The sequence below is a fragment of the Anopheles ziemanni genome, chromosome 3 (genome assembly GCF_943734765.1).
Source record: "Anopheles ziemanni chromosome 3, idAnoZiCoDA_A2_x.2, whole genome shotgun sequence".
Taxonomy (NCBI): domain Eukaryota; kingdom Metazoa; phylum Arthropoda; class Insecta; order Diptera; family Culicidae; genus Anopheles; species Anopheles ziemanni.
The window spans coordinates 56222133-56241150 of NC_080706.1; the positions used below are offsets into that span (position 1 = coordinate 56222133).

Below are 19018 nucleotides of genomic sequence, written 5' to 3' on the forward strand. Positions count from 1 at the left end.
TATCACATTTTGGAGACACTGTCTGCATGCGATAACACCAGCCGACGAGTCTTTCACCAGGTATATGATCCGTTATCGGCGGCTATCGCTGCCACGAGATCTTCAATGTCTGTTATCGGTGGTCAGTCATTCGGTACATGAGCATCCTTAGAGCTAGCCCGCCGGTGGAACAGAAAAACGTGCCAAAATTGACGAATTACCGATTTACGTTTATTATTCGATAAGCTTAAGATTAATTTTACATGCTGTGGCAGTATGCGACATTGTAACGAGCACTTTGGGCGAAGAATCCAATCGAAATCTTATCGAATGCAGTCCAAGGCATGTGGATCATTCGGCAATGCTGGTATTTTGGTCAGGAGTTGACGTCACTTGCATTAATCGGTGATTATTGTAGCTGTCTTGTGCTATGTTAGCAAGCTGCTGAGCTGTAGACGATTCCGTTTGATTTACCAAACGCTTAAGAGCACCATCGTTACGTTGCAGCAGCTCGTGTGGATGACCATATTCTAGAGCTTTTCCGGCGTCCATCACCAACACTCGATCGCTATCCATTACCGTATGCAGACGATGGGCTATTGTCAGGACAGTGCAATGCTGAAACTGCTCTCGTATTGTGCGCTGAATCAGTTTATCAGTTCTGGAACAAAAGTGCGTGTGATAATCCCGTTAGTGAAAAAAAGAAGTTGGTCTCGGGAAAAACCATCAAAAAGTGTAAATCACTTACTCCGGATCAACATTGGCGGTCGCTTCATCGAGTATCAGTATGCGATTGTTGCGTAGGATGGCCCGGGCCAGACAAACTAGCTGACGCTGGCCCATACTAAAGTTCGACCCACCGTCGGACATTTTACCATCTAGCGCTCCGTCCATTGTCTTCACCGCTTCCTTCAGCTCGACACTCTCTAAAGCCTTCCACAAAGTATCGTCCTGGTGCTGCTTGAAAGGATCGAGATTCTCCCGTACCGTTCCAGAGAACAGAATTGGATCCTGTGGGATGATTGAGATTCGCTTACGTAGATCGTGCAGCCCAAGCGTACCGATGTCCACCCCATCGATGTGTATTATCCCCTCGTTCACCGCAAGACGGAAAAGCGCCTGAATGATGGACGACTTGCCAGCTCCTGTTCGTCCCACAATTCCTATCTTTTCACCTGCTTTAATCGACAGATTGATGTCTCGTAGAACTGCATCCGCTTTCGACGAGTACCGCAGTGAAAAGTGTTCGAAGCGTATCGCCCCATTGGCGGGCCACTCGGGAGGCGGTTTATGCTTCCCAATCGAGACAAGTGCGGGTTCCGGATCGACCTCGGCGTATTCGACGACGCGTTCCACGGATGTCATTTGGTTTTCTAGTTCCGCTGTCTGCCGCATGCCCCATTGGCACATGAAGATCAAGTTGAACACTTGCGTGATGGCCAATCCGACGTTACCACTCATCGCTGAAACGCGCGTTATGAATAGACGGCACGAGCGTGTCCAAGAGAAAGCAATAAAAGTCGTCTAATAAAGGTTCGTGCTATGATTAACCAAACTTGTACTGCATTCGATACTTACAACTTTCCACCGTCAGAAAACTCAGCGTAACCACGGCTATGTAAAGGACGCACACAAGCTCCAGCCACTGGGCGAATGCGCGTGTCGTTGCCAAGAACAGATACCAGGCCGAAGTGTTAAGATCTTGATGTTTATCGAACTCATCTGCCAGAATTTTCTCTACTCCGAAGGCACGAATCGTACTCAGACCCTGAAACGAAGCGTTGGCATGGGAGAAGATGGGACTTCTTGCTAGAAAAAAAAAAGGATCGAAACACACAATAAAGACCATTTGCGCAGTTTTTATTTTCTCATTTGCCGTTTCTATTCAACTACTTACTCGACGCTTCTACCCTTTTGATGCTTCTTGCGGTGTTGGTGTATACATGGCGTAAGAAGTAGAACACGATGGCCATTACTAGCGTCGGGAACAGCAGCCAATAGTTCACAACAGCCACTAGAACTACAATGGCAGAAAACTCCACAAAGAACTGCATGTTGGAGGGTTGGTAATGCGAAGAAAAGAGAAAAGAAAAATACCCATCTTATTCGTGGTTCAAATGGCCCTCTCCATTACGCCCATCTTACCAAAATGCAATCCATCATCGCAAACGGAAGAAACGTATCGATGCAACCAATATCACGCGAAAACCGATTCAGTATCCTCCCGGATGGGTTCGTGTTAAAGAAGAACATCGTCGCTCGGGTAATACCACGGAAGAGACGATCGTGCAAACGGATGGTGGCCCGCAGGCAAATGTAGAAAAACAGGAAGGATCGACTCAGGGAGAGCACAAACATACACAGCATCGCAGTCGCATACATCACGATGCACTGCTCTCGGGACAATCGGGTGAAAATGCTGCCCTCCAGCTTTGTTGGAATCTTCAGGATGGAGCTGTAGTTGGTGCCATTGGTGCTGATGTCACCCATTTCCTGGGCTGTGGTGTGATTGCCTTTCAAATGGTTCTGAAGAGCGCTCGAGTATTCTTCCCAGTTTACCCTGGAACGGAAAAGAAACCCCTCGCAAATGATTCGTTGACGAGAACGGATGGCCTATGAATAATCCGTGCCCACATAACAGACATCACGTTTCCGCTATTGCACTTAAAGGAAGATATTTGCAATCCACAAATAGATTTCATTCTGAAGGGGGTTTTATGCGAGAAGTAAACAGTTTCAAACTAGTAGATGGAAACTTACAAACTTCGCAATAATATCCTCAGTAGGACTAGGACTATAACAGTAGGGATTGGTCCTTCCAACCTATGACTTTTGTATTTAGCTAAAATACTTTGGAGGTTATGTTATTTACTGACTGTGCAAACAAAAAAATTATCAAATATAATAAAATATACTGGATCGAGATTAGTAATTCCAACATAAACCTGAGCAAACATAAATATCATTACCGAATAGAGCATAAAAGTAAACTGAGATTCAATGTCGTGATGAGTGGAGAAAAAATAGAGTTGAATAACAGTGTTTGAAATTTCTTACGCCGGTCACGCTCTTGTCATACTCTCATGCAGGATTATTTGAAAAGCAAGAAACTAAAATCAACCACGTAAAATGGACGTGTCTACATATCTTCCGCAGCATTGGACGAAAGTGTATGTAAAAACCCCATATTTAACATAAAGCGGACGTGAGGCGGAAAAAAATCTTCGATCGCGAAGCCTTTTCCTCGTGGGAAACTAGCCCGATTCACTTGGGCAACGCTTTTAAAGCTCTTTACCAAAATGCAACCATTTCCCAATGGTCACGTTCATCGATGGATTGTAATACAACATCTATCAGGCACCCATCGCTGGTCCATTAGATTCCGAAGCCCAGTGTCATTAGCGTCAATCGACACGTAGCGACCAGTCTGACCGTTTGGCCTCCATGGGCGCTCCGCTCGCCAAATTGCCCTTGCACTTACCACTGGGAGATATAGTAATCGATACCGCTCATGCTAGCCTGAGCTAGCAGAAAAAGAACCACTGCCAGCGCCAGAAGAAAGTTACTTTCCACCGCCTGGAAGAAGCTCTTGTACACGCTCCACCCGATCCGACCGGCTATTTGAGCCTCTTTTTGAGGTTGGTTTTGGTCTCCTGGTGATGCGCTCTTCTTTTTGGCACCACGGCGCTCTTCGCGGTCATCATACCCATCGAAGACCATGCTGCTCGAGGAGAACGGGGATGGCTGATAGAGCGATTGGTGTTGCTGATGGGCTGGCTGATGTTGTGCTGGCGTCGGGTGAACCGACAGTCTCCGGCTGCCCATCATATCCTGCAAAAGTCAACCGGACGATGCCAAAGATGATATGTAATAATTTTAGGTTATTTCCGTACACAGGCGTCATCTAGTTACACACTTTTTACACAGTGCTACATGTTGGTTGCAAGTGAAATCAATCTAGCTTTTGCAACTGGCATGGCTAGGCCTTACTTCAGAAGGATGTCTCTGTTCGTTGCCTCATTGAAAAAATGCAATGAAGGAGGCACTCCGAGTGTCCCGCATGTTACGTGCTGAAATATTGAAATTACTTTGCGGCCTCTCTTAAGTGGTACTACTGCGGCTCTGGGGTCATTCCCAACGAAACTGAACCGGGGGGAAATTTTAATTTTTGAAATGGAAAAATGACACTTCACGACACTACACTCCACACTGATCTTCGATCTAGACACTGATAAGCGTAACACCGCTCTGGTAGCTTGACCCTCGGGCGCTTACCTAACATTAAAACACTATCCAAAATGGTCCCCAGGGGGATGAGGGTTAAAAGGGGAAAAAAGAACCATAAACGTCACCTACCGCCAATCGATAGGCCTCGACTTTGCCGGCGCTATCATGGCTCGGTACGATGGAATCGCAGTCAATCCCGTTGTGCTCGACACTATCAGCGCCGTTTGGCGGACGCCTATTATCCTTGGCCGGGGTTCGGCCGTCGACGTCCGGGTGCGACGTCGAATCGCCAGGCGACGGGTCATTTACCGATGCGTCGTCCTCCCGTCCCGGTTCGCACCCGTTGTCATGTCGTGGCTGCTGGCGGTGCTGATTCAGCATGGTAAACCGACCCGATTCTGCCAGCGTGCGGAATGAACCCTGCGCCTCCGCCTTCCCCGCGTGCATGAGCACGATATGTTCGATGTCCTGTAGATATTGAAGCTGGTGCGTTACCAGCACGCAAACTTTTTCCTGCAATTGAAACGTGCGCGTTAGTGGCGGTGCCGATGGGTTTTACCGAAGAATGAGTCAAGCTGGGCCTTTGTTTTTTGCTACTGGGCCACGGACGAACGTTCTCCACTGCAGTGTTGTGCCCTTTTTGTGATGGATTTATGACCGTAGTAGGAGCGCGCGGGAAGTAACATATGCATGCACACTAGTTGGAAAACCCCCTACGTGGGAAAGGTGCACGAAACAAAAAAAACAAGTACAACACAGGCCACTAACAAAAACAATATGCACTCAGTCCCACGAAGGGACAAAGAAAGTGTTGGTAGTGGGAAATGTGGGAAAAATTGGTTTACTACAGCACGCGCCAAAATAGTAGGTAGGCAAATGTTCGATTAACACGCTTCCCTTTCCGGTTGGAAACCTCAAAGGTGCGTAGCATTCTACGGTCGCCATTCTGAACTGTACATTAGAAGTCTAAGAAAACAATTGAGACCGTGGCGCCAAAAGAATTGCTTCCACCACCAGTAGTCGCTATACTGCGGAAAATTTCTCCAATGATTTGTTTGACATTAAATCGGTTTGGGCACAGACCGATTGTTCGCTGCCATAAAAAAATCTTTCCCACAAATTAAAATTGATTTATCTCAGTCAATAGACGAATTGTTCAATACCTGAAATTAACTTTTTGGCACTTGCATTTCATAACGAAACATTTTGACTGTTGTCATATTTTTCCGGATCTGTAGCCATAAATTTGACCGATCACTTTCAACATCGTCATAATTGAAGCTTGTCTTGTTTTACCACAAACATATTATCTTTCTGTACGCCTTTTTGTCTTTATAAAGCAATATAGTTTGGGTTGGATATTTTTCAACTCAACTCTCACAACTTTCACAATTTCCAAAGAGTAATTATTTGGAGAGTTGAATCAACAAAAGTTGTTGCTAGAAAGCAGATAGAAAAGTGCACAAACTTTAATATTCATATTTTTATCAAAACGAACGTCACATGTAAAAGTCAGAAAATAAAGAAAAGTGGTCCTCAGTCAATCTCGCATAACGTAATAGAGCGCCCGCGTGCGAAATTATCTATATAATTTAGTTGAATGAATATATAGGTTAAAAAATATTCTCATTGCTGTATGGAAAAACACGATACGAATAGTATCGGAACCTTGTATAGAGAAATAATTTCCAAAAGGACGGACGCTTTAATCCTCTGCATGTTCTCAATGGCATTTTGGAACAAACAATCAAAAATAGAAACACTGATGTAAATAGTTCCCTGATGTAATAATTACCTTTAAGTACTTCATAATGCACTCTTCAAAGATGTGTTTCCCAACGTGGGTATCGACGGCGGAAAGGGGATCGTCGAGGAGATAGATATCCGCACGCCGATAAACGGCTCTCGCTAGGCTGATGCGAGCCCGCTGGCCACCACTTAAACTGATGCCTCTTTCCCCGACGATCGTTTGATCTCCATTCGGTAGCAGTCGGAAATCTCTCTCCAGAGCGCAAACCTTCACCACCTCCCGGTACCGTTTCTCTTGGTAGTCCTCCGTGAAGACAATGTTGTTTTTCACCGTGCCCTCGAACAACCACGGCTCCTGTGGGGCGTAGCTAACGTTGCCATTGATTTCCAGCCGACCTTCATCTAGTTCCAGCTCGCCTAGAATGACCTGCAGCATGGTCGACTTGCCGCTTCCCACTGAGCCCACAATAACGCACAGGTTAGCCTTTTCTATCGCTAGCGTAATATTTCTGATTCCATTCACTAAAAGTCAAAGGGTCCAGTCAGAAAACATGTACATAAAGTGATTTAAAAGTGGTATAGACTAAATTTACTTGCCTCTTACTTCTCCTTCGAGTGCAGCATCCGAGGCCACCTTCTCCCAGGCGGCCGTCCCATTCCGCATAAAAATGCCTTGGCGAGTGATGGCTTTTCGGTTGATGAAACGCTTACTCTTCGGTTCACCTTTGGCGCGACTTCCGGCCTGTGCCGGTGGGTCCGGTTTTGAATCCTTCTCATCCTTCTCAACACCGTTCCCATTGGCAAGCAGCCTACGCGCACTCTCGTCTATGGCCGTTTCTTGTACGGTCGTGGCATTTCCAGTGGTTCGGATCGGTTTGAATTTTTTCTCCTCCAACAGCAGAAAGTCCTGAATGCGTCTTATCGACACCAGTCCCTCGTGGACGGATGTCAGCGCCAGGGGCCAAAAGTGGAGCATCGAGCTGTACAGCCAGTTAAAGTAGGACGTCACGATGAACACCTTCTTGGCGGTGAAGACATTTCCGTACAGGACGTACGCGACCAGACTCAGAAATATCGCTATCCGGGAAACTAGATTAAACGATAGCAGTCCGGCGCGAATGAACAGCGTACCACGGATGCCGTTCACCTCCTTCCGCCGGATGCGGTCTACCATCCTGCTGAAGCTGTCCTCCCAGGCGTACATTTTAATCACCTGAATGCCCTGTATGATCTCATTCATAAATTGTATGCGTCGGTCCGTTCGATTGGCAGTTTTCAGGCGATACAGTGCAGCTCGCTTACCGAGCCAAGCTGCGAAAAAAAGAAGCAAAATAAAAAGGTGCAGTGAATTGGAGAAACCGAGCCGAGATAACAGTATAGAACTAAAGGATAATATCATTTGATATGTTTGTGTATGATATACTTCATAGCCATTGGAATGATCCTCCGATTTGAAAGTCGATATTGTGCAATTTAAGCTACAACAATGAAACCATAATCTAAGTACTTGCTGCACGTATATCCTACATCCACATTTAATATTGAATCTAGTATATTTTCCATGTGAAACCATTTGTTTAAAATTGTGTTAAAGAATACTCTGAAAAAGCCCGGCAATTGTGTTATCTCAATTGCTTCAATTCCAAACTGTCGCTGGGAAGACACGGAAACAAACATACCACCATTAAGCTCAAAAGAAGGTACTTTTAACTTTTCCGCTTCTGTACCACAAACCGCAGCAACGGATTAGATACCAAACTTACTGTTAAACCCACCACAAACATCAAAATACCTCCACATAGAAGCCACTTCAGAAGGACGAGACAATGCGCGACAACCCCCTCGATAACTTAATTTCCTTTTTCCTTTTATGAAACATACAAAGTTTGTTCTTGTTTGTCCGTTTTTTTTCGTCCTTTTTATGCTTATTACTTTCACATACTTATTTTTTCAATTTGCTTCCTCGTACTTCCTGAACGGTAGCAGAATAACAAATCTTGCAGTGACGCCGCCCTGCTACCACCCGGGCGGCTCAGTGGTAAAGTTCAGATGGTCCACAAATTTATGAGTTTCCAGCGTGGGATGCTCAATGTCACATCCTCGCCGGAGCTTCACAGTCTACCCGTCAGGCCGTATCATATTGTCTATGTCAGGTTGTCTGTTTCCGGTTCGGTGAGCGTTAAGACGGGGCCAAAACATCCTTGAACAATTCTGGTAAGAAACCCAACGTATCGCGTGCCCAGTACACTTTCACAGCACGTTCCACTGCGGACGTACGAGTCAACCTGAAATGTCCCAGGGTGGATACTACTGGAAAAAATCCTTAGATAGTCTTTGGGTTAGGTTTTTTTTACTTTTTTGTGCAATACGACAAGAACCCTGGTATTGTTACCGAAACCGGAATGTCTGGTTCCCTTAGTGGTGGTTAATCAAGGTTAAATGGTGACACCGAAAATGCAGTTTTATATTTTAGGTAACACGGGGTTTCGCGAAAATAAAAAAAAAACAATCTTCACCTAGCCTTAAAAGTATACTTACCCTGAAGTGGAATGAAGCTAAGCAAAAAAGCAATGCCAAACAGACCCGCCACGCCAATCTGCTGGTAAATAAAGTAGCCGAGGACGAGCAGCTCAATCAGCCCCTTCCAGATGTCGTGCACGAATCCGGTCGCGGTGTCGAATTTGGCCACATCGTTCGACATCAGATTGATGACCTGTCCCGTCATCCCATCCGTCCCGGCAGCTTTCGTTATTCGAAGCGCCTACGGTCGCGGTAGTGTTTTTTTTAGCGCAACACCATGGAAAATAAAGAGAGAGAAATGATGCAAAGCACTTTTTAAAATTTGTTCCCACCATTTGTTCGCACATAGTATGCATCCTCTGCCCGAGGGCTGAAGTTTGCGAGCAGGCGTTTATTCGCTATTGATTTTAAACCCTCCACCCCGCTGGCAACGCTTTATCCGAGAGATGCATCCTTAACTATCGCTTAACAGATTCAAATTGACACAGTCGGGTAAACTGGCCCGGTACTCGGTACAATGGTAAGGTCCTTGCTCGGTGCTAACGATTTGTTGCGGACGTTGTTGCATAATTGATTCAATTGTGCATGTTTAAAGCTGGCTTCATTCCCAACATCCGGCGCCAACTAGTCGCCAGTTTATGGCGAGGTTCGGGAGTTATCTTTCTTCTTCTGTCTGTCGTTCTCTCGATCAGCCCCACCTCGGTCGGGTACTTGCCTTTTTGTACAGCAGCGAGCAGCATGCGACGCGAATCTTCATGCCTATCTGGAAAATGTACAGGATGAAGTGATGAAAGATGGCCACCGGGACGAGCGAACATAGAATGATGCCGGCCGCATAGTAATAGGCTTCCTCTTTGCTAATATCGCGCTGTTCCGGTGCAAAATAGGACACCAGTCCACCGAGGCATTGTGGTTGTAGAATCCTACAGAAGCACACGTGCGGCGGTCACGGATAAAGGCATAATTAGTATGGAATCGGGGCCGATCATTGCGAGCACGTCTAGCGCCGTTCCCACCTGGCCAGCAAATCCACCAGCGTGTACATCGATCCATAGCCTAAAATAGCGCTCCAGTAGATCCTACAAATGACGCGCAGGAAGCTCGGATTATCTGTTCGCTTCTGCTCTGCCTTCCATTGACTTTCGAACAGATAGGATAGCTGGGCGCTCTGGTGTGCGGACAGTGTGTCGTAGATGTCGGTCTCATCGATGGGCCGCTTCAGTCCGGTTTGGAACAGATTTTTCAGCCACCAGAAGGTGTACCACGACACACGTCCCGCGCTGGTCACCGGGTTCACCTCACGACGAAGATCGTGTATTTTTTTGTCCTGGTCGTACTCCGCCGGATTCATCGTTCTCGACGCCCGCGGCACACACTAACAGACACGGATTATTTGAAAGCAGTTGAAACCACAATTCCACGAGATAACATCATCAGCCGGTTTAACGAGATGTACCACAGTATTACGCTTATCACTTTGTCACACAAGCGCGAGGTTACTTTGTCAGAAAAAACTTAGGAAATGGTGGACAGTTGGTACCTGCAATTTTGGTAATTGTGGTCAACATTCCCAATTCCTTCTCTGAAATAGAAACTCTGAATTTCCAATCGTTCAGTTCATTCATTAAATTGAACATAAAATCAAGTTTTGATATACAACTTTACTTCACCGCGTTGAAACTCGAATGTGCTCTGTGTTTGTTTTCTATCTCAATGTTATACGCTTGCTAGTTATTTTCTTGCTAGTTAATTTTTTAAATGTGTGTAAAGACGCTTTATAATTAAGTTACGAAACTTTAGATTAACTAAAACTTGTTGAACATTCATGAGTCCATCCTAAACAATATTCACATTACTTCACCAGAACTCATCATAAGAACAGAAAGCTCGAAGTCTAAAAATGTTAGCATTTATTAACGGATTAGCCGAATCGTCTCCCTTATCGCTGGCATTATCACTTCAACCTCTTGATAGCACTGCTAGTTTATAATGCTGTTTGTGCGTAGTAAGTAAACGTTTCTAGCGTTCATGTTAAGCAGAGAATGGAATTTAGAATGGTCCTGACGACCTGACTAATCAATTTATAAATTCAAAAATTTAACGTTGAACAAAGTAATGTAAGCACGTGCAAGTAATGTTCGGCACACCACGTGGAATCGTGTCACGCTGAACGCACCCGGTAGGATTACAGTAGCCCGTTGATGGTGCAGTGTCACGAAAAACTTTTCTCCGATAGTAAATACTGTGTATGGGCAAACAATGGTGTCGAAATGCTCCAACAGACAGACACACCGCTACCGCTTGTCGCGCACGTTTGCTCGCGTTTGAAACACCACCAGGCGTACTAACTTCGGCGTAGCGAAATGATAATACGCCACTCTCGCGTGGTCCTTTGGAAAACACCCATAACGATGACGGCATCAACAAATTATTGAATTCCTCTCATAGCCGGCTAGAAATGATGACGGCGGTGGATGGTGGTGGTGATAAGGCGCCAGCTCACGGAACAACATGCTACCAACCTCGTGCTCGCGGAACCAAAACAAAGATACCTCATTACAATCGCGCGCTCCCCACACCCGCGCGCGCGTCCGAGAATTCTCGCGGAATCCACACCCAGTTGTGCTCGATTAATCATTCATCACAGAGTGCCCTCAGCATCCCCAGACGTGACGACAGCATCATCGTGCGGGTTTTTAATTCGTCGAATTCTTCTCAATTGATTTGTGTCAAAACCAACGGGGTCAAATGGTTTGGCTCCACAACAAAACAATTGAGCTGAATTAATGACACACTACGGAGATGCGATCAGTTGGTCACACTAACGTTCAGACTGTTTCGTACAGACGATTTCGTTGCAACCACTGAATCTACTTCTTGTTTGGTATTGCACTAGTATTTGCTGGCGCCAGAAGCGGCAACGCAGGCAAACCGCGAAAACGTGCACGAGACACCACCGCTCATGCGTGTACCTACGCCAGGCTTGTTCAGCTTGTACTAGCATGCTGCTGCGTGCCAGTGGCGTTATATTTTACACGGCCGTAATCGCGCTCCCGGCGTTCTCACTGGCCGCGTTGTAATCGGCAGTCGAAGTCGGCTCTCCCGGAATGCCGTTGCCGCTCTGTTGTTGATTTTTGGTCGAAATCCGATCGAAAAATACGACCAACCGCGTGGGAAGTCTTATGTTCGTTGTGTGTCGCTGTATGCCAAACCACCGATGATCGTCTCAAGGTAAAAGATCAATGAACCAGTGCAGGTCGACCGGTAACTTATTACTGGGTTCATCATCGCAGGGAGAGTGACGAAGATATCTTCTCTTCGCCAACCGTATTCAAACCAACCATAGTCTCAAACACTGACTTTAGTTTTTTTTGCATGTACAAACTCGCGTGCTCCTTATCTTGAGATTTTTTCACCCGGCACTCAATCTCAATGCGCCCTTTTGCTCGTAGATAGAAGGGAGGGAGGAAGAGTGGTAGGGGTGTGGGGGGTTCGTTCGTTACCATGAAGTAATGTTAGTTACACCTTATACAAGAACGAGAACCTCTTCCAACCAGACTTTCTCACTCGTTACTTCTATCTCTTTCGTGGAAGTGAAACCCAACATCTTGGCAGTTAGACGACGTGTGCCCGGCGTCCCTGGCGAGCGCTTCATGAGGTCACATGCCGCATTGCGCCTGTTTGCTATTGCAGTCGCCATTGCAAATTTATCCTTCTATTGATCATAGAGTGAAAATATTTCGTGTCCATGAATCGAAATGTGGATTATTTAAAAAATAATTGGGGAACTAAATGGATCAAAAATTGTCTAAGGCACATTGTTGAGAGATATTTGTACGAACAATAAGTTTATTGCCTGACGTTTGTACAGCACGTATCAGTCCTAAAAGTATCATATGCAGTTCAATCGATAAAACATCCTTTGTAGGGGTTTTTGGTTTCTCATATAATTATTAGAGTATAAATGGATAAGGCAATATAAACGAGGAAGAATTATTTAATCCAATTTCAATAGTTTTACTTTAAAATGCATTTGACAGTAATGCAAGTCATGAAATTGACCGCATCTTTAGTGTTACTTTAAGTAGTCCTGTGCGATGATTTATTTAATCATTTGTTGGTGTTATTTGTTTTAGAAAAAAATATTAAGATTCATATTTTTAGTCGAATCTTTGAACATGTGCAGCTCGCAGTGAGCAAACATTTCTTATCCCTAAACTAATCTCAATGCCATTAATCTTTAAAAGATTTGTTGCCTCCGTTAGCTCTGCATACCGAACTGGAAGGTCGCTTCAAGATAATCCAAGCGTTATTGCTTCGGTATGCCTTGCGCTTGATTTTTTGAAGTTTTCCTCGGCGTTCCGCATCAACATAGCCGCTGTAGCCACACCGGTTTGATCAACGAGCCGACGCAGCTGACCGATCGGGCCGTGTAGCAATTCGTGCGGATGCCCAAATTCGACGACACGCCCAGCATCCATTACCAGCACCCGATCGCTATCCATAACCGTGTGCAGTCGATGGGCGATCGTCAATACTGTACAGTGGGCGAATTTTGTGCGAATTGTAGTTTGAATTAGTTTATCCGTTCTGCAAAATAATACAGGGACAAAAAGAGAACATCATGTTTTGGAATATAATAATTGTTTTAGGCTGCCTCGAATGCTACTTACTCTGGATCTACATTTGCTGTGGCTTCATCGAGGACAAGGATTTTATTATTGCGCAATATTGCTCGCGCCAGGCAAACTAGTTGCCGCTGGCCCATACTGAAGTTGCTTCCTCCGTCGGACATACGACATTCCAATCCACCGGCCAGTGACGATACGGCTTCTTTCAGCTCAACCTGATCGAGAGCACTCCAGAGTTCTTCATCTTTGCGCTGCTCGAAAGGATCCAAATTACTGCGCAATGTGCCCGAGAAGAGGATTGGATCCTGCGGAATGATCGATATTTTGCTTCGCAAATCACGCAATCCCAACGTTTTTGTGTCGATGTCGTCGATCTCAATATTCCCGTCGAACGGTGCCAACCGGAACAGTGCCTGTATGAGCGATGATTTGCCCGCACCAGTGCGCCCCACGATGCCAACCTTTTCATTTGGTCGGATGACAAAATTTAGATCTTTCAGCACGCGCTCACCATCCTCTGAGTAGCGCAGATCAACGTTGATGAACCGTATCACACCGTGTTCGGGCCAGTTGCGCTGGGGTCGATGTTTCGGGGCCGTCTCAAGTGGCGGCTCCGACGGAAGGTTCGTGTACTCATTGACACGCTCCACGGAAACCATCTGATTTTCGAGTTCCGCCGATTGCCGCATCCCCCACTGGCACATTCCAACGAGACTGATCGTTTTGGTGATGGCTAGACCGACGCTACCACCGAGGGTGTGCTGGGCCCCGACTAGGAAACTCAACGTCACGATGCCGATGTACAGTACGCACACAAGATCGAGCCACAGGGCGAAGGCGCGAGTTGTCGAAATAAACATGAACCAGGAGGATGAATTAACGTTGAGAAATTCGTTGAACTCGCGCCTCACTGCCGCCTGCGCACCGAACGCACGGATCGTTGAGAGACCTTGTAGGGTGGCGTTGGTGTGAGAGAAGAGAGGCGACCGATTGACGGATTCGATACGTTTCACCACGCGCGAAGTGTTCAGATACATCCGCCTGATGTAGTACATGATTACGGCTACAATTCCGGTCGGTAGCAGGAACCAATAGTTGACGATGGATACTACCGCCACGACGGCAATCATTTCTAGGAAAAACTGTGGATGAAAGTAAAACATTAGAAAATATAAGGATTAACATATTTTCCTGTGATAGACACTTACCACCACGCAATCCAGCAAAGACATCGGTAAAGAGGAATCTATCGAGCCAATATCCTTGGAGAATCGATTTAGGATCCTACCCGAGGGATTCGTGTTGAAAAAATGCATAGTTGCACGAGTTAATCCCCGAAACAGGCGATCGTGCAGGTTCATCGAAATGCGCAAGCACACGTAGAAAAACGAAAACGACCGTTGCACCACCAAAACAACCAGTAGTATGATCAATCCACTGTATATCCAGATATACTGTTGTCGCTCGATGAAGTTACTGACGTCCGTTTGCTCGCGCAGCAGAACGCGTACATCCCGTGAACTTAATATAGTATGGTTATCGTTCAGATCGAACACCGGTGGTATTCCAGCGATCCGTTCCTCCCAGTTCACCCATTCTGCCACGAATATGTCCACCCCGCTGACCGCTATCTGTGAGAGTAACATAAGTGCAATGAGCCAGAAGATCCAGCCACAACTTTGCACTGCCGCTATATACGATTTGTACACGGACAGACCTACGCTACCCTTGCCTCCTTGAGATTCTTTTTCCTCTTCTTGCTTCTCATGATCAAGTAGATCCACCATAAGGTCAATGTCCCGATTTTGCGATCCCGTAGATGATCCACTGATTCGTCGTGGACGCACATTTTTAAGCTCTTTGTCGAACGGATTTTCCGAAGGCGATTCATCCGGTGTGAGTGCCATTATGGATTCAATGTTGGACTTTTTCAAATCTCGATAGCTACCGACGGCTTCCACCCGACCACCATTCATAAGTACAATCTGTTGGACATCCTTGAGGTATTGCAGCTGGTGCGTTACCAGTATACATACTCGGTTCGCTAGGAACTCACGAATGCACATCTCGTAGATATGCTTTCCCACGTGCGTATCCACCGCTGACAGTGGGTCATCCAGGAGGTAGATGTCGGCCTTTCTGTACACTGCTCGTGCAAGGTTAACTCGAGCTTTCTGTCCGCCGCTTAAGCTTATGCCTCGCTCACCGACGATCGTTTGATCACCGTGTGGAAATAGCTCGAAGTCTTTTTCCAGTGCACACACGCGCACAACCTGCAGATAACGGCGCTCGTTGTATTCCTCGGTGAAGAGTATGTTGTTACGTACGCTACCCTCATATAACCACGGTTCCTGTGAAGCGTAGCTGACAGTTCCGCGAATTTCCACGCTTCCCTCGTCCAGCTCTAGCTCTCCTAGCAGCACTTGTAAAAGTGTCGATTTGCCGGATCCGACAGGACCAACTAATACACAAAGCTTGCCAGACTCAATGGAAATGCTCACGGATTCGATGCCAACGTTAGTGTTTTCTACAGTTGAGGCATCTCCACCACCCGGTGCCTTTTCTGTTGCCGCCGAGGAACTCATCCATCGCGCCGTGGCATTATCCAGCACCACTCCTTTACGCTCGCTGTCCAAAATGCGTATTAGACGCGTCGGCAACAAGGGCTCTCGGTCGACGTCATCGTCCTGAATGAGCGTCTTGCCACCATTTTGATTTGATTTGTCGGTCTCTGCCCCTTCAACAGACGTATCGCCGCCGAGATTTGCTTCCGTAAACTTTTTGTTGATATTCTTGTTAACATTCTCGCTCCTTCCTGCCTCACTCGAGGGCTTTCCTTCGGGTGTCAGTAGAAAGTCGCGTATACGTTTAAGCGAAATGTACCCCTCAGCGCAGAAAGTAATAGCCATAGGCCAGAAATGCACCATCGAATCGTTCAGTATGCTATAGAAAGACGTCACAATGAACACCTTTTTGGCAGTGATAACGTTCTCCGTAACGGTGTAGGACAGCAAACTGATAAAGATGGACACATGCGACACGGCGAAGAACGATATGAGTGTAGCTCGCACGTACGCACCGCCGCGAATGGCCTGAATTTCCTTTCTCCGGATCGTTTCGATCATTTTCGCAAAGGAACTCTCCCAGGTGTACATCTTGATCACTTGTATGCCCTGAATGATTTCGTTCATAAAACGTACTCGCAGGTCGGTCCGCTTGGCGGCCTTCATGGAAAAGGTTGCAGTCTTCTTGCCAACCCAAGCCTGCAACGGAATGAAGCTTAACAGAAAGGCCATCCCGAGCAGACCGGAAAAGCCAATCTGAAGATAGATGAAGTATCCGAGAAGAATCGCTTCCATCGGTCCTTTCCAGAGATCGTGCACAAAACACAAAGCTATGTCAAACTTCCCTACGTCGTTCGATAGCAAATTGATGATCTTCCCATTCAGCCCATCACTGGCGGTCGTTGATTTAGAGAGTTTAAGTACCTGCAAGTGATAAGGGGAGAAAGGGAAAGTGTTACACGTTTTTGAATTTACATTGTATTGACTCTCACTGCACTGAGGACCAACGTACCTTATTATAAATTAAACACGATGCACCAATTCGAAACTTCATTCCTAATTGAATTATGTAGTAGATGAATGGGTGGAACGATATGACCGATAACAGCGAGCACGCGATAACACCACCCGCATACAAATAGGCGTCCCGTTCGCTGATTGTATCCTGGTTCGGAGTGAAGTACGATACCAGCTCTCCGAGGAGCAATGGTTGCGCCACCCGGTTTGCTGTTTCAAACGCCGAGAACAGCAGACCCCAAAAGAGTGTTCCTGGTCCAAACGCCCTCCAGTATACGCGTCCAAAGCTCGCCTTGTCGGGACCGCGCTGCAGCTCCTCTGACCAAAGGCGTTCGAAGGTATCGGCCAGTTCGTGGCTGCTGTGCTCCGGAAGTGTTGCATAGAGCTTTTCCTCCGTGAGCTCTTTCCGATGCCCGGCGCGGAATGTGTCACGAAGCCACCAGAATACGCGCTTGGAAAGGAACGAAGCATTCTGGACGGGATTTACCTGCTTGCCGGAGTTGAATGCATGTTCTCGGTTCATTCTCGCTCGACTGATCGTATATCGGTGATTTGTTTTTTACAATTTGACATCAGGTGCACACGTACTTCCACGCAAGCAGAAAAATGTAAGGCTAAATAAAATCCCAGTCCGCTCAGGCACTGTTTCTGATTTTCATCCAGTTTTCTTCGTAGTCCTATATCAGTCGACATGCGCTAAAAGAAGGCATAAATAAAACAAGAAAACAAATTAATAGGTTTTATGACAGCATACACAAGTAGAAAAAAAAATTAAGATTTAAATTTTAGCCCTTCGCTATCTAAAAATCCCCTGCAAATACAAGATACGCGATAATCTTTACAATTTGGTCAGAAATGGTGAATTATCGTAACAGCACCATTGGCGTACTATGATCGATTGCGTAGAAGGAAATGCTTTAGGTGTTCGTACCCAATTCAAGGGCCAATTGTTCTGGATGTGGATTTTTAACTCACTTTTGAACCTTAAATCTTACGAGCATTTTTCACAAAGTGTCCAAACTTAGCAATATGAACGCTCAACGAACAAAATAATATACGTTCCTATTGATATATCTGCATGCCAAACCCGACAAAAAATGGCGGGGATTTTGACGAACTAATCATTCTGCTCCGTTGATTCCAAGCCACTACAATGATCACTCTCGTCACGGTACAAAGAGAAGCATAATGTCGGTCACACAACATGGGGGATTGATTGCACGGAGGAACCGGTTTTTCCGGTGTGTGGCGATCGCGGCACTGCAAAGCGGCTCACGCTCCGTGCACTACGCTAGTGCCATTCCTTAAAGCTGGCGTACAGACAAACCGACCACAAAGCATAAGATTTCTTCTCTGCGTTGGGCTCCACCAGACGATGAAAGGGAAGATGCTTTCTTCACTGCAAAAAAAATGTACCGTTTAACATTTCACAAGCTATGTTAACACGTTGAACACTCTCCGCAGATTGCACTGCTTTCCGTCCTGCCGGCGATTTGTAGCAAACCATCGACGGTGAACGAGCAGTATTTTCACGATCGATCATGTCTCGACGATACAGAACAAGGAAACTAAAATACGGAGTCAGACGTCAGCATGTGTGGCATATGTTTTCTTTAGAAGAAGAACAATGCTGTCTACAAAGCGATGTCTGACTACCAAAAACTTACAACACTGTCGGCCCCGAGGAGCCTGTGCCCCTACCAAACCGGCTCTGTTGGTCCGAGTGGACCGAAGCCGGCATGCCAGAAAGAACGCTGTCGGTCCCGTGGGTCCTAGCGCTCAACGTGTTTGACGAATCTTTTCTTTTGTTGTGTTAAGCGCTAAGCAAGTGCTGCATCGTTCACCGAATTGCCAAAGTTTCACTCAAATGTAGCTAGTACCTTTTTACCAACCGAAATTGTGAACACTGCAAGGCTAGACCCATCGACTCATTCAAATCGCAATCAGATCGACACAAAACAACGAAACAAAGAAACAATAGCGTATGCCAAAAATAGGCTTACTTTGGTTTCAGCCCGCGGGACCTGCTCGATACGACAAGGCCGTGGGAACTTGATTGACGCCAATCATTCTATGTCGGCCGAATTCGGCTGATTGAAGGTCGCTCAATAAAAATACTGCTAAATCAATATTTGCAACCTGCACATCAAGTACCACCGCACCGAACATTCCAACGCACGCAAATTCACTGCCTGGGCGTTTCCGCCGATTGATTGTTACAATTCTTATTTATCAAACAAAATTGTTTGCGGAGCTGATGAATGGACACGATGATTGTTGGATTTTCACACTCACACGAGCAATCGCTGTTCATAGGAATCTGATTCAATT

The 19018-nt window shown here is 46.1% G+C and overlaps 2 protein-coding genes across 2 annotated transcripts; both read right to left on the reverse strand.

Annotated features, from left to right (window-relative positions):
• Positions 1–330: 330 nt before the first annotated feature.
• Positions 331–9826, reverse strand: LOC131285066 (probable multidrug resistance-associated protein lethal(2)03659). The gene is made up of 12 exons (XM_058313925.1): positions 9492–9826; positions 9191–9398; positions 8494–8716; positions 6553–7266; positions 6002–6477; positions 4336–4719; positions 3461–3810; positions 2125–2539; positions 1877–2027; positions 1558–1788; positions 728–1442; positions 331–640 (listed from the first exon to the last, which is right to left on the reverse strand). Exons 1-12 carry the CDS (start codon positions 9824–9826, stop codon positions 331–333), a joined length of 4512 nt encoding a protein of 1503 aa, XP_058169908.1.
• Positions 9827–12767: 2941 nt separating this feature from the next.
• On the reverse strand, positions 12768–17210 carry LOC131286397 (ATP-binding cassette subfamily C member 4). Its single transcript, XM_058315343.1, has 4 exons — positions 16683–17210; positions 14315–16594; positions 13149–14248; positions 12768–13065 (listed from the first exon to the last, which is right to left on the reverse strand). The coding sequence occupies exons 1-4, from the start codon at positions 17208–17210 to the stop codon at positions 12768–12770; spliced, it is 4206 nt and encodes a 1401-aa protein (XP_058171326.1).
• Positions 17211–19018: the final 1808 nt, after the last annotated feature.